A 14,881-nucleotide genomic window follows, 5' to 3' on the forward strand; every position below is an offset into this window, starting at 1 on the left:
GGACATACCAGGGGAAATAGGGTTAGAAGACTGAATAAATAAGTAAATGAGAAGCAAAATAAAAGAAGAAAAAAAAGCAGAGACGATGTATACTAGGGGGCTGATTTACTAAGACACGATTTCGAATCTGAATTGGAAAAATTCCGATTGGAAACGAACATTTTGCGACTTTTTCGTATTTTTTGCGATTTTTTTTGGCGTCTTTACGATTTTTGCGTAAAAACGCGTTTTTTTCGGCATCTTTACGATTTTTGCGTAAAAACGCGAGTTTTTCGTAGCCATTACGAAAGTTGCGCAAAGTCGAGATTTTTTCGAAGCGTTAACACTTGCGCGCAAAGTCGCCGAAAAACTCGCGTTTTTACGCAAAAATCGTAAAGACGCCGAAAAATTCACATTTTAACGCAAAAATCGTAAAGACGCCGAAAAAAATCGCAAAATTACCGATCATTGCGAAAAAAACGCAATCGGACGCATTCGGCCCGTTCGTGGGTTAGTAAATGTGCCCCTAAGAGTCTTAGAAAATAACATCATGTTTTTTGTCGAAAGCAATGTTTTGGTTTTTTAGTATGGGAGAGTCTGGCTTAATATTGAGCATTGGAAGTGGGGGGAGTCAAAAAAGTTTGAAAACCTCTACGTTAAGGAGACCATAAAAATCAAGTTCCTCTTTTGTATTCTGGTTCAGACCCAGCAATTTGATGTGTAACGCACAGCAGGCAATCAGAGCTACTCAGACAAATGATGTCCATTAGTCATCAGGAAACCAGCACAGGTACTGCATTATCATATTTTTAGAGCGGAGATACTAAAAGATACAGCCTATATTTACATATAGTAATAAAGCAGCAGGCTGTACTTAGGCTTCATGTCCCTGCCTGGATAGGTGCAAGAACACAGGACATTCACAGCAGTCTCCAATATTCCAATTAAAGATTCCAGGCCTTAAAGCTGCCTCTTCTGTAAAACTGCTTCTTTCTTTTTTTTTATTTTTCCAAATTATTATTCACTCATGAACAGTTGAAGTCCCCTGTAGAGTGTCTGTTTTCAGAATAACTTTAATAGTGAGTAGAGAGAGTAAAGGTTTCTGCATTTTTATTCAAATGATTGGGTATAACAATGACACCACTGGCTTCCTATGCTCTGTAACAGTGCTGTCCAACTTCTGTTGTACCGAGGGCCGGAATTTTTCCGACCTACGTGGTGGAGGGCCGATAATGGAAGCCAGTTTTGACCACTCCCCTTTTTGAAACCACACCCACTTGAAACCACACCCATGTTATCACATGATCATACCCATATTAATGGTTGTAGTACAGCAAAAACCTGCCATACTCTGCCTTCCCTACCCTGCCTGTGTGTGCCATACTCTGCCTGCCCTACCCTGCCTGCGTGCCATACTTTCACTGTGTGTGCCATTCTTGGCTGGTTTGTGCCATACTTGGCCTGTGTGTGCCATACTCTGCCTGCCCTACCCTGCCTGTGTGTGCCATACTCTGCCTTCCCTACCCTGCCTGTGTGTGCCATACTCTGCCTGCCCTACCCTGCCTGCGTGCCATACTTTCACTGTGTGTGCCATTCTTGGCTGGTTTGTGCCAAACTTGGCCTGTGTGTGCCATACTCTGCCTGCCCTACTCTGCCTGTGTGTGCCATACTCTGCCTTCCCTACCCTGCCTGTGTGTGCCATACTCTGCCTTCCCTACCCTGCCTGTGTGTGCCATACTCTGCTTGCCCTATGCTGTGTGCACACACAGGCAGCCTACAGTGACACAATGCTGGCACTGCTCCTACTGTCTGCACAATAACTATATAAAATATAATATATTAAAAAACTTTTTAATTGCAGTACCACCTCAGTATATGTTCTTTTTGTAGTATGCAGGGATTATTTGTGGGTTTCTACTGCTCCTGAGGTGTGAACAGGGGAACAATGGGGGTGATTACAGCCTGAGCCTGAGGTGTGAACACTGCAGGGGGTGAACCATGCAGAGATTAAAAGGTGTGAACAGTACAGGGGATTACATATTTAAACAATACAGCCTGATTACAGCCTGAATCTGAGGTGAGAACCATGCAGGGGGGGCAGTTAATCACAGTACTGATACCATTTAAACCTTACTCAAGAGTAAGCCATCAAAGCAGCCAGACAGGTGGGGGGCCACACAGAGGGGGGTCGCGGGCCGCATGCGGCCCGCGGGCCGCCAGTTGGACAGCACTGCTCTGTAACAATAGATAGGGATGGTGAAAAAGAAGAGAAACCTATTCTTGTCATACAATGTTAGGTTTAACTGCTATAGAGATTCCGTGCAAGCTGATGAATATTTATACAGCATATCTCTTCCGAACACAGTTCTACAATAAACAATTCAGATTTTTGGGAGTGACTTCGATTTATACTGCTTAAGGTAACTAATAACAGAAGCACTGTACACAGATTCTAGCCTAGGCATGTAATGCCTCCAACCTGTACATGATACTCCAATAGTTTTATGCACAAATGCATCAACTTCCACGGAACCAAATCCACATATATACGCTCCGACTATATCCGTTGCACTGGTCTCTCTGCATTTGTTACCCAAAGTAGACTTCTACAGCAGTATAGTTTTAGGAACCAATTATTGTTCCAGCAACATCAGGGTTGACTTCTTAAAGCAACACTGTTCCATAAAACTTTTCCCCAGATTTCCAAGGCCAATGGCACATTTAATTAAAGAGGATCCAATAATAACCATACCTGTTCCCTTTATACAAGACTCTCTTGTTCTTTGTTAATTTTAGTAGAACTAAAGATATAAACATTTAAAAATATATAAAAAAAAAAATATATATATATAAAGATATAAACAGCTATAGATAGCCCAGGGCTCTCCTGAAGCATAACACCCAGAAATTAATATGCATTGCAAATTTCAAATGATATACCAGTGGAAACACTAAAAACGCAAAAATGTATTTCTTATTGGAATCACCGGTATTTATGACCCTTAAGGAGTGAGCAAAGGGCATGGATGGGGTATAACATGACATTTTCTGGGAGTGGCCAAACATCTCCTAGAAGCTGTGTTCCCTATACATCTATTAAGCCTGCAGAGTCTGATCTGTGCAAATTTTGAACCTGAAGAATATATTTTGATGATCCATACACAAGCAGTATCATATACCAAACTATTTGTTCCTGTGGTTCCAGGATTTGTAGTTCTACAGAACCTTCTAATAACCTGCAAGTTTAATATAGTAATGCAGTGAAAGGAGGCATGATGATGATGATGATAATCCTTCTTTTATTTAAAATTAAGGGTCACTAAATCACTAACTGTGCAGAACAGTTCAAAAGACAAAGTCTTGCCCCTCAAATATTTCCCCTGTTTGACAGAATAATGCAATTTAAGGGGAAAGTAGATGGACCTTTAAATATTAGCTTTGATTCTTTTTTCAAGCTTTACTGTATTGGGGAAGTTTAGGTTTTACATTGAATTTTATTGATTGTGGCCCCCAGCAACCTACCCACATACTGACAATACAGAAAGACATACCTGCAAGCTGAGAGCTTTTAATCCAAATTCTGCCATCTCTGGGATTGTATTTCCTCTCCACCTGTCTAGACAGATAAAGCGCTGCCTTGGAATCTAATAGGAAATAATGGCAGGTATTTTGTTTGCTATTATGGGCTGTCAGATGTTTCACAGCATCTGGGGAAGGAAGCTCTGTAGTGCCGTCTGCAGACTTACCATCTGCCCTAACAATGCCAAAAAGTGTTTGTTTGTGTATGGCAGTCGGGGTTGTCTGTAGAAAGCGCAGATTTATGCATATATAACAACATACAAAAATCCTGCTTTTACAATTAATTAACAAAACATTTTTCTGTTCCAATATATATATGTATACCTGTATATACAGGTCCTTTTCAAAAAATTAGCATATTGTGATAAAGTTCATTATTTTCTGTAATGTACTGATAAACATTAGACTTTCATATATTTTAGATTCATTACACACAACTGAAGTAGTTCAAGCCTTTTCTTGTTTTAATATTGATGATTGTGGCATACAGCTCATGAAAACCCAAAATTCCTATCTCAAAAAATTAGCATATTTCATCCGCCCAATAAAAAAAAAGTGTTTTTAATACAAAAAAAGTCAACCTTCAAATAATTATGTTCAGTTATGCACTCAATACTTGGTCGGGAATCCTTTTGCAGAAATGACTGCTTCAATGTGGCGTGGCATGGAGGCAATCAGCCTGTGGCACTGCTCAGGTGTTATGGAGGCCCAGGATGCTTCAATAGCGGCCTTAAGCTCATCCAGAGTGTTGGGTCTTGTGTCTCTCAACTTTCTCTTCACAATATCCCACAGATTCTCTATGGGGTTCAGGTCAGGAGAGTTGGCAGGCCAATTGAGCACAGTAATACCATGGTCAGTAAACCATTTACCAGTGGTTTTGGCACTGTGAGCAGGTGCCAGGTCGTGCTGAAAAATGAAATCTTCATCTCCATAAAGCTTTTCAGCAGATGGAAGCATGAAGTGCTCCAAAATCTCCTGATAGCTAGCTGCATTGACCCTGCCCTTGATAAAACACAGTGGACCAACACCAGCAGCTGACATGGCACCCCAGACCATCACTGACTGTGGGTACTTGACACTGGACTTCAGGCATTTTGGCATTTCCCTCTCCCCAGTCTTCCTCCAGACTCTGGCACCTTGATTTCCGAATGACATACTTTGGACCACTGAGCAACAGTCCAGTGCTGCTTCTCTGTAGCCCAGGTCAGGCGCTTCTGCCGCTGTTTCTGGTTCAAAAGTGGCTTGACCTGGGGAATGCAGCACCTGTAGCCCATTTCCTGCACACGCCTGTACACGGTGGCTCTGGATGTTTCTACTCCAGACTCAGTCCACTGCTTCCGCAGGTCCCCCAAGGTCATGAATCGGTCCTTCTCCACAATCTTCCTCAGGGCCCAGTCACCTCTTCTCGTTGTGCAGCATTTTCTGCCACACTTTTTCCTTCCCACAGACTTCCCACTGAGGTGCCTTGATACAGCACTCTGGGAACAGCCTATTTGTTCAGAAATTTCTTTCTGTGTCTTACCCTCTTGCTTGAGGGTGTCAATGATGGCCTTCTGGACAGCAGTCAGGTCGGCAGTCTTACCCATGATTGCGGTTTTGAGTAATGAACCAGGCTGGGAGTTTTTAAAAGCCTCAGGAATCTTTTGCAGGTTTTTAGAGTTAATTTGTTGATTCAGATGATTAGGTTAATAGCTCATTTAGAGAACCTTTTCATGATATGCTAATTTTTTGAGATAGGAATTTTGGGTTTTCATGAGCTGTATGCCACAATCATCAATATTAAAACAAGAAAAGGCTTGAACTACTTCAGTTGTGTGTAATGAATCTAAAATATATGAAAGTCTAATGTTTATCAGTACATTACAGAAAATAATGAACTTTATCACAATATGCTAATTTTTTGAAAAGGACCTGTATATATACCTGTACCGTATATATATATATATATATATATATAATTTACATACAATGTTTGACCAAAAGTATCTAGACCCCTGTTTGCCCAACAACTTATACCCAAACCAAGGGTATTTAAATGAAGGTGGTCTTCTCTGCTGCTATAACAACCTCTACTTTTCTAAGAAGGCTTTCCTCTAAATATTGGAACTTTGTTAGTAGGATTTGCTTTCATTCACCTACAACATCATTAGTAAGATTGAGAACTGATGTTGTGAATTGAGCCTAGCACACACCACCAAACTAATTATACTTATGTTAAGTATACTGCTATTTTCTAAATACCCATTTGGTGCTGAAATTGGGCAGGTCACTGGTACATACAATTCCAATAGATTCCAAAAGTTGCCTGAAATCTGAAAGAAGGGCTGGTAACATCTTTATGGGAGCTCTAAAAAGCAATGCATAAAGACTATAATACAGTGCTGTCCAAATGGAGTCTGGCGAGCTACATATGGCCTGCGGCCCACACCTTGAGTGCCCCCCATCTGTCTGGCATTTGTGACTGCTTACCTTTGTGTAAGATTTAAATGGTATCAGTAGTGAGATTAACTGGCCCCTGCATTGTTCACACCTCAGACTCAGACTGTAAGCCCTTCATTGTTCACACCTGTAAGACCTCAGACCCAGACTGTGGGTGTGTGCATTGTTTACCCGTTACGCTGCCTGTGTGGGCCATACTCTGCCTGCCCTATGCTGCCTGTGTGTGCCATGCTCTGCCTGCCCTAGGCTGCATGTGTGTTCCATACTCTGCCTGCCCTACCCCACCTGTGCGTGCCTTATTCTGCCTGCCCTACCCCACCTGTGTGTGCCATACTCTGCCTGCCCTATGCTGCCTTTGTGTGTCAAACTCTGCCTACCCTACTCCACCTGTGTTTGCCATACTCTGCCTGGCCTACACTGCCTGTGTGTGTCAAACTCTGCCTGCCTTATGCTGCCTGTGTGTGCCATACTTTGTCTGCTCTATGTTGCCTGTGTGTGTGTGTGTCAAACTCTGCCTGCTCTATGCTGCCTGTGTGTGCCATACTTTGTCTGCCCTATGCTGCCTGTGCATGCCATACACTGCCTGCCCTATGCTGTCTATGTGTGCCATACTCTGCCTGCCCTACCCTGCCTGTGTGTGCCATACTCTGCCTGTCCTATGCTGCCTGCGTGTGCCATACTCTGGCTGCCCTATGCTGCCTGTGCGTGCCATACTTGGCCTGCCCAATGCTGCCTGTGTGTGCCATACTTTGCCTGCCCTACACTGCCTGTGTGTGCCAGACTGGACAGCACTGTGAAAATATATTGTAACCTTGATATGTCCATTAAATAAATTTAAAGGTAATGTAATTTTAAAAAAAGTTTAAATTGCTTTTAATAATGAAGTAGATTATATATGTACATATATAGATATGCATTTAAATTTAACTGAAATATGCATGATTTCTTGCTTTTTTCATTAATCTTCCTTATGAGCAACTGCAATGAAATAGATACATTACATGAAATAGATACACTATTTGGCAAAAATACACATCTGGTTTAACCTGTTTCTTAAATAATTCCTTAAACAATTCTATTTCAAGTCTAGCTGAAATAGTTCATCTTAAAGGAAAACTAAAGCTTAACAAAGAAGTATTGTTAAAAATACTGCTGACACAAACCTGAGTGTACGGACTTTCTCATAATATACGGCATGTGCATCTCACTTACACTCCTAACAAAACCCAGGATGGTGAGCTTCTGTCACAACTTGGCCTCAGTCATTACTGTTATAGATCTTTTTTTTTTTTTTTTTTTTTTTTTTAAATCATTCCTGTTATAGATGAACCTTTAGGTTTGTGCAGGAAGTTCATTATATAAAATATAACATTTCTAGTCCTATTTGTTTTTAGGGCTTAGTTCTCCTTTAAAGAGCATAAAATAGTTTCAAGCAGTAATTAGACCAATCCGTGGTTCAGCATTATACCAAGAGTAGCCTTGTATTTTCTCACTTGCTAAAAAGGAATCAAACCCTTGACATGAGTAATGTCCCACCATATAATCCTTCACTGACCACCTTTAATGATCCTTTTACATAATGCACACCTACTTTAGGTTGAAAAGCCCAAATTTCCGGCTTACTCCTTTCTCCATGAGCCTTCCCACTACCAACCTGCCCATGGCTGCAACATTACATGATATTCCTACCAGCCCTAGTTCCATGCCCATATAGAATAAGCCAATCAGCTACACTGCTGCATTCCCCATGAACCCATGGGACCAGAAACAGGCTGGATATTTACTAACCCTGTTATGTCCCCATTCCCTTGAACTGTGCCTCACTCAACTATTGGCCTAGAACATAATATTTGTGTAAGGTTCCTGACCACCGACTGTAAATTTAGTAATCCAAAGGGAGACCTCCTGGCAGGACCAAGACACATACGGGGACAAGAACGACACAACTCCAATGGAAGTTCAAACTTGTCCAATTTATTGTTAAGTGATCATCACTTTTATAACCTTCGTTGCACACGTAACTACATAAGGGTGTGTTATAGCAACTAAGAAAAAGACTATTGTTGCTTCAAATATGGCCTTCAAGGATGGCTAATGCGGGACAGGAATTTTAAGGAGAACACAAGGAGTATAACATGCGTCAGCGCATAGATAAGATTAAGTTGTTTCTCAAGGCTTATATTCATAAGGTGCAAGTTGTGCAAGTGTACTATTTGGGAAAAACAACTATTATGGGATGTTCAAACCTTGCTGTTTGCTGTTACAAAATGGAGATACATTTCTAAAATGGAGTATGATATGCTAAGCATCAAAGTGTATCAAAGTATCAATATACATGCATATATGAATATATGATTATATGAATATGAGAATGTAGAATATTATATCAAACCTTACAATTTGTAATTGGATAGAGAACTGGCTGAAGGATAGATTACAAAGAGTGGTGGTAAATGGAACATTTTCTAATTGGACCAGTGTTATTAGTGGAGCACTGCAGGGGTCAGTCCTTGGTCTTTTGTTTTTTAACTTGTTTATTAATGTCCTGGAGGTGGGCATAGAGAGTACTGTTTCTATTTTTGCTGACGACACTAAATTGTGCAAAACTATAAGTTCCATGCAGGATGCTGCCGCTTTGCAGAGCGATTTGACATAATTGGAAAATGAGGTTCAGTGTGGACAAGTGCAAAGTTATGCAGTTTGGCAGAAATAATATAAACGAGAGCTGTCTACTGAATGGTAATTTGTTGGGGGTATCCTTAATGCAGAAGGATCTAGGGGTTTTTGTAGATAACAAGTTGTCTAATTCCAGACAGTGTCATTCTGTGGCTACTAAAGCAAATAAAGTGCTGTCTTGTATAAAAAAGGGCATTGACTCAAGGGATGAAAACATAATTTTGCCTCTTTATATGTCCCTGGTAAGGCCTCACCTTGAGTATGCAGTGCAGTTTTGGACTCCAGTCCTTAAGAAGGATATTAATGAGCTGGAGAGAGTGCAGAGACGTGCAACTAAACTGGTAAAGGGGATGGAAGATTTAAGCTATGAGGTTAGACTGTTGAGGTTGGGGTTGTTTTCTCTGGAAAAGAGGCACTTGCGAGGGGACATCATTACTCTGTACAAGTACATTAGAGGGGATTATAGGCAGATGGGGGGGGGGGGGGTCTTTTTTCCCATAAAAGCAATCAATGCACCAGAGGCCACTCCTTTAGATTAGAGGAACGGAGCTTCCATTTGAAGCAGTGTAGGTGGTTTTTCATGGTGAGGGCAGTGAGGTTGTGATGGCAGATTCTGTTAATGCCTTTAAGAGGGGCCTGGATGAGTTCTTGAACAATCATAGTATCCAAGGCTATTGTGAAACTAATATCTACAGTTAGTATTAGTGGTTGTATATATAGTTTATGTATGTGATAGTATAGATTGGTAAGTATAGGTTATGTGTGCTGGGTTTGAACTTGATGGACTCTTTTTTCAACCCTATGTAACTATGTGACTCTGAGGCCCTTTTATTGTTATGTCTCTTGTATCAGCCACATCAACTGCTGTTGACAGAGATTTACACAACTTTACAGTCCTAAAAAATTGGGTGTAAGCTGAAGGTAATGAGCTGAATTCTTTTCATCCTCTTCTTTATGTTTTAATTAAAATAGGTTCACGCTGTTTTTAAAAGCCACGGTAGAAAGACTTGTGTTTTTGTAAGTGTATTGTAAACAATATTGTAGTGCATTCCTACTTTAAGCAATGTCTTATGACAACTGATTACATAAAGCACAATGGGACCCACAAATGCATGTAAAAATTACCTAACATTGAATCTAATGTAATGTAGGATACAATAGGGCTCATTTACATCCACAGACGCAGTGAGCAGCAGCACATGATTCAGAATGGAAAGCAGGAAGGTCAGAACGCTGCAGAACAAACCATACGGAATGCAAGGAGCACATTTTGACGCAAGTACATTTAATGAAAGTGGTTTTACTGCAACTCACGCGGGGAGAAGCAAAAGCTGGCCACTGTGTCTTCTGACGTAAATGAACCCCAATAGGATAGCAAAGCAGTATCTGTTTAACTGTAGCACTACTTCAATACAATATTAAAATGATGCTAAATATCTTGTTTTTTCATTCTCTCTGAATGAGAACATCCATTGTCTGTCTCCCCTAGCTGTTCTGTCATTGATATGGCAGCTGTCTAGAGACCCCAATACTGTCCTACTCCTTACTCCTACTCCAGAACAACAGTCTGACTTTTTCAGCTAGTTGATGGTTTGTTTACTACATTAGAGATTCCATCAGACACAGCAGTAAGTTCACACCATCCTTTTGATTTTTTAATAAACTCCTCAGCTCTTTATTCTTCAATTCCCTCTGAAGAAGTGACTCCTGAACTTGACTCAAGGGCAACCTCTGCTCCAGCAAGTCCACTTATGTTTGGGGCCACTTTGAACATTGTGCTTGTTCCTTGCATGAACATTCATTATTTAATTAATGAAATAGTAATACTACATCTTTACACATTCAATGTATTGATAGGTATAACTACACTATAAGAGGGCATGTAGTTCAACAGCAGTTGGATGGCCACAAGTTTGCTCCTGTTGCAAATAGAAAAGGCTGCTAGTTTGGGGCAAGTGATAATAATGGGGGATTTTAATTACCCTGATATTGACTGGGGCAATAGTACTGCCAGGACAGTAAATGGGAACAAGTTTATAAACTTGCTGCATGACAACTTTATGTCACAAGTTGTTGAGGAGCCAACCAGGAACCATGCTATACTAGATCTAGTGATCTCTAATGACCCAGAACGTATAGCAAATGTGCAAGTGGTTGAACCCCTGGGTAATAGTGACCATAATGTTATTTCATTTAATGTTTGGTGCAGGAAACAAATTTACACGGGGGCAACAAAGACAATGAATTTTAGGAAGGCAAATTTTAGCTCCTTAAGGGCAGCGCTTCAGGGCATAGATTGGGGCATTATGTTTTCTGATAAAAACACAGAGCAGAAATGGTTGTCATTTAAAATGATATTAAATCATTACTGTTCTCAATTTATTCCATTAATAAGAAAAAGTAGAAGTGTTAAGAATCACCCTATGTGGCTTAACTCTGAGGTAAAGAAGTTAATAGGGAGAAAAAGGAAAGCTTTTAAGAAATATAAGTCAGAGGGGACAGTAGCTGCGTTTAATGATTATAAACACTATAACAAGTGTTGTAAAACAGCAATCCGGGAGGCAAAGATAGAAAATGAGGAGCGCATCGCGGCCGAGGCCAAGACTAACCCCAAAAAGTTTTTTAAGTATATTAATAGTAAAAAGATGCAGGTTGAGGGTGTGGCCCCATTGAGTTATAATAACAATATGGTTACAGCGGATACAGAAAAGGCAGATGTGCTTAACCAGTTCTTTTCTTCTGTGTATACAGTAGAGGAGCCAGTGGGACAAGTCCCACCCAATAGCTGCACTGTTGCCTCAGCTCCAACTACACAGTGGTTGGCACAGGATATGGTGCTTAAAGGGTTACACACGATAAATGTAAACAAGGCACCTGGGCCAGATGGAATACACCCTCGGGTACTGAGAGAGCTAGGGGCAGAATTGCAGTGGCCCCTGTTTCTGATATTCTCAGACTCTCTTTCATCAGGTATGGTACCTAGGGATTGGAAGAAGGCGAATGTCATTCCCATATTTAAAAAGGGAGTAAGATCTCAGCCTGGCAATTATAGGCCTATAAGTTTGACATCCGTGGTGGGCAAGTTATTTGAAGGCTTGTTAAGGGATCACATTCAAAATTATGTAGTGGAGAATGCCATTATGAGCAGTAATCAGCATGGCTTTATGAAGGACAGGTCATGTCAGACCAATTTAATTGCTTTTTATGATGAGGTAAGTAAGAAGCTGGACAGTGGGGATGCAGTAGATATCATCTATTTGGATTTTGCGAAAGCATTTGATACCGTTCCCCACAAACGACTGCTTTCTAAGCTAAGGTCTATTGGTCTTAGTGAAGCCGTTTGCACATGGATAGAAAACTGGCTACAGGATCGGGTACAGAGGGTGGTTGTTAATGGTACATTCTCTACTTGGAATAAGGTCCTCAGTGGGGTCCCTCAGGGTTCTGTACTGGGTCCACTTTTGTTTAATTTGTTCATAAATGACTTAGGGGAGGGTATTATGAGTAATGTATCAGTGTTTGCAGATGACACAAAACTCTGCAGACCAGTCAATTCTATCCAGGATGTGACATCCCTGCAGCAGGATCTTGACCAACTGGCAATCTGGGCAGCTAAGTGGCAGATGAGATTTAATGTGGATAAATGTAAGGTCATGGACCTGGGATGTAAAAACATGCAAGCCCCGTATACCCTTAATGGGACTGCACTAGGCAAATCCATAATGGAGAAGGACCTTGGAGTCCTTGTAGATAATAAACTTGGCTGTAGCAAGCAATGCCAGGCAGCAGCTGCAAGGGCAAACAAGGTTTTGAGCTGTATTAAAAGGGGTATAGATTCACGGGAGGAGGGGGTTATTCTTCCCCTTTACAGAGCGCTGGTAAGGCCCCATCTAGAATATGCTGTTCAGTTTTGGTCTCCAGTGCTGAAACGGGACATTACTGAGTTAGAGAGGGTCCAGAGAAGGGCAACTAAGCTGGTAAAGGGTATGGAAAGTTTCAGTTATGAAGAAAGACTGGCCAAGTTGGGTCTGTTTACACTGGAGAAGAGGCGCTTAAGAGGTGACATGATAACTATGTATAAATATATAAAGGGATCATATAATAACCTTTCTAATGTTTTATTTACCAGTAGGTCCTTCCAACGGACACGAGGGCACCCACTCCGTTTAGAAGAAGGGAGGTTCCATTTAAACATTCGGAAAGGATTTTTTACAGTGAGAGCTGTGAGGTTCTGGAATTCCCTCCCCGAATCAGTCGTGCTGGCTGATACATTATATAACTTTAAGAAGGGGCTGGATGGATTCTTAGCAAGTGAGGGAATACAGGGTTATGGGAGATAGCTCTTAGTACTAGTTGATCCAGGGACTGGTCCGATTGCCATCTTGGAGTCAGGAAGGAATTTTTTCCCCTCTGTGGCAAATTAGAGAGGCTTCAGATGGGGTTTTTTTGCCTTCCTCTGGATCAACTAGTAGTTAGGCAGGTTATATACAGGCATTATGGTTGAACTTGATGGACGTATGTCTTTTTTCAACCCAACTTACTATGGTACTATGTATATCATATACTCAAACTCAAAACCAGTGGCAGCAAGAATGCTGTCTTCTGAGAAGAACCTAAGGGCGTAACAACAGAGGTACTGTATCAGGCTTCATCTTTGCTTAGGTGCTAAGTAGTAGAGCCTTTTGGTGTTTCATAATTTTATATATTAGTTTGGAGCGAATTATCTTCCTTTAGATTGTGTGCCCACAACATGTTTGTGCTGGGAGGGCCCTACAATGTAATACAATGTAATTACATTGCCTATGCTTGTCAGATATTATGTGGCTACATATATTCAGATTCTCCTTGCATTATTTTAATAAAGGCAATTGTGTCACTCAACATCATCATTTTTTATACAAAAGTAGCCAAGCCTTGATGAACTGAAGCACTGTCTCCTGCTTGCTAGTGCCAAGAGCCACTGTATCAAGAAGGATATGCATTGTAAACATATTAGAACCATTCAGTGAGAAAATAGTTATCCCTGGACCCAAAGTAAAATTTGGGACAGAAATACAGCCATATGACCTGTCACCACCAGTTAACCTCATCGTATCTGTCAATATTCCTCACACACTTATTACCAAGTCCTTTCTTGATGTATTTTGTTTCTTCCCATTTTTATTTGTGGGTGGATTTCAACATTCTCTGCCCTTATGGACCTGGTAGTAATACCCTAATCCTGTGTTAGAAAAAAATAACTAATATTGCTTCTTATCTGCCTTTGCAACTGTTCTATTGGTCAGGCCCTCTTCTCATATTACATGTGAAAGCTTATGGCACCGAGTCTTAGACCTTTTATTTTCAAGCCCTGCTTGGAAGTTCAACCTTTCATCATGACCTCCCTCAGCTTGTAACATGGTTACAGATATATAAATACCATTGGTGTATCAGCCATTTAGCCATCAGCAACTACCTGAGAAAGCAAATAACTAGTCACCCACTAAACTAACTTTTGGGCTGCCTCTGCTCCAGGACCAGTCCCACTGTGAACTTATGGTTTAGGCACTCCAGCACTGAACCAGTGTAGGGTCTCCTTGATCCATTGGTGCAATAACCCTACTTTCCATTCCTCAGTCATTCTATGAAGTACAGTTCAGGATCCTCGATTAAATATTTTTATTTTTACTTCTGACTACAGACATGACTACTGAATATTTAAAGCTACATAACCATTTCATATGATATTTCCTTTAACCTATACACCTGAACTCTAAGCTTATAAATAATGCATTGTTACAATGTCCCTTGAAGTTACTTTACATGCACCCCATTGTACTCTTTGCAAACTATGGGAATAGGCCTTTCATTTGTGCTCACTCTTTGTTGTTGCAGGATGGAATGGGTAACCTAAGGATCACAGAAAAAGGTTTACGGCTAGAGGGTGATTCTGAATTTTTGAAACCTTTGTATGCCAAAGAAATCCGCTCCAGGCCGGTAAGTCTTTTGCAAGAATATATTTATTTTACCAGAAAAGTAACTGTGAATATTATATCACAAACAAATAAACATATCAATGGAGTTGGATTGCAGGGCCTTCATTGGTTGCCTCTCTGGTGGCTTATTGGTAAAGAGAAAAAATGAGAAACACCTTATTTCCCATGAGATGTCTATAAAAAAAATGCTATTCCTTTCCCCTGCCAACTGCCACCCGTAGTACAGTGTTGTT

The 14,881-nt window shown here is 40.8% G+C and overlaps 1 protein-coding gene across 5 annotated transcripts in view; it reads left to right on the forward strand.

Annotated features, from left to right (window-relative positions):
- sgcd (sarcoglycan delta) overlaps positions 1-14,881 on the forward strand; it is a 378,830-nt gene that overhangs the window by 301,196 nt on the left and 62,753 nt on the right. For all 5 annotated transcript variants that reach the window (XM_018092814.2, XM_004912789.4, XM_004912790.4 and 2 more), the window contains one exon: positions 14,548-14,649. In XM_018092814.2, the coding sequence (XP_017948303.1) occupies positions 14,548-14,649 (102 nt within the window). The remainder of the gene's footprint in view (positions 1-14,547; positions 14,650-14,881) is intronic.

The sequence above is a fragment of the Xenopus tropicalis genome, chromosome 3 (genome assembly GCF_000004195.4).
Source record: "Xenopus tropicalis strain Nigerian chromosome 3, UCB_Xtro_10.0, whole genome shotgun sequence".
NCBI lineage: Eukaryota > Metazoa > Chordata > Amphibia > Anura > Pipidae > Xenopus > Xenopus tropicalis.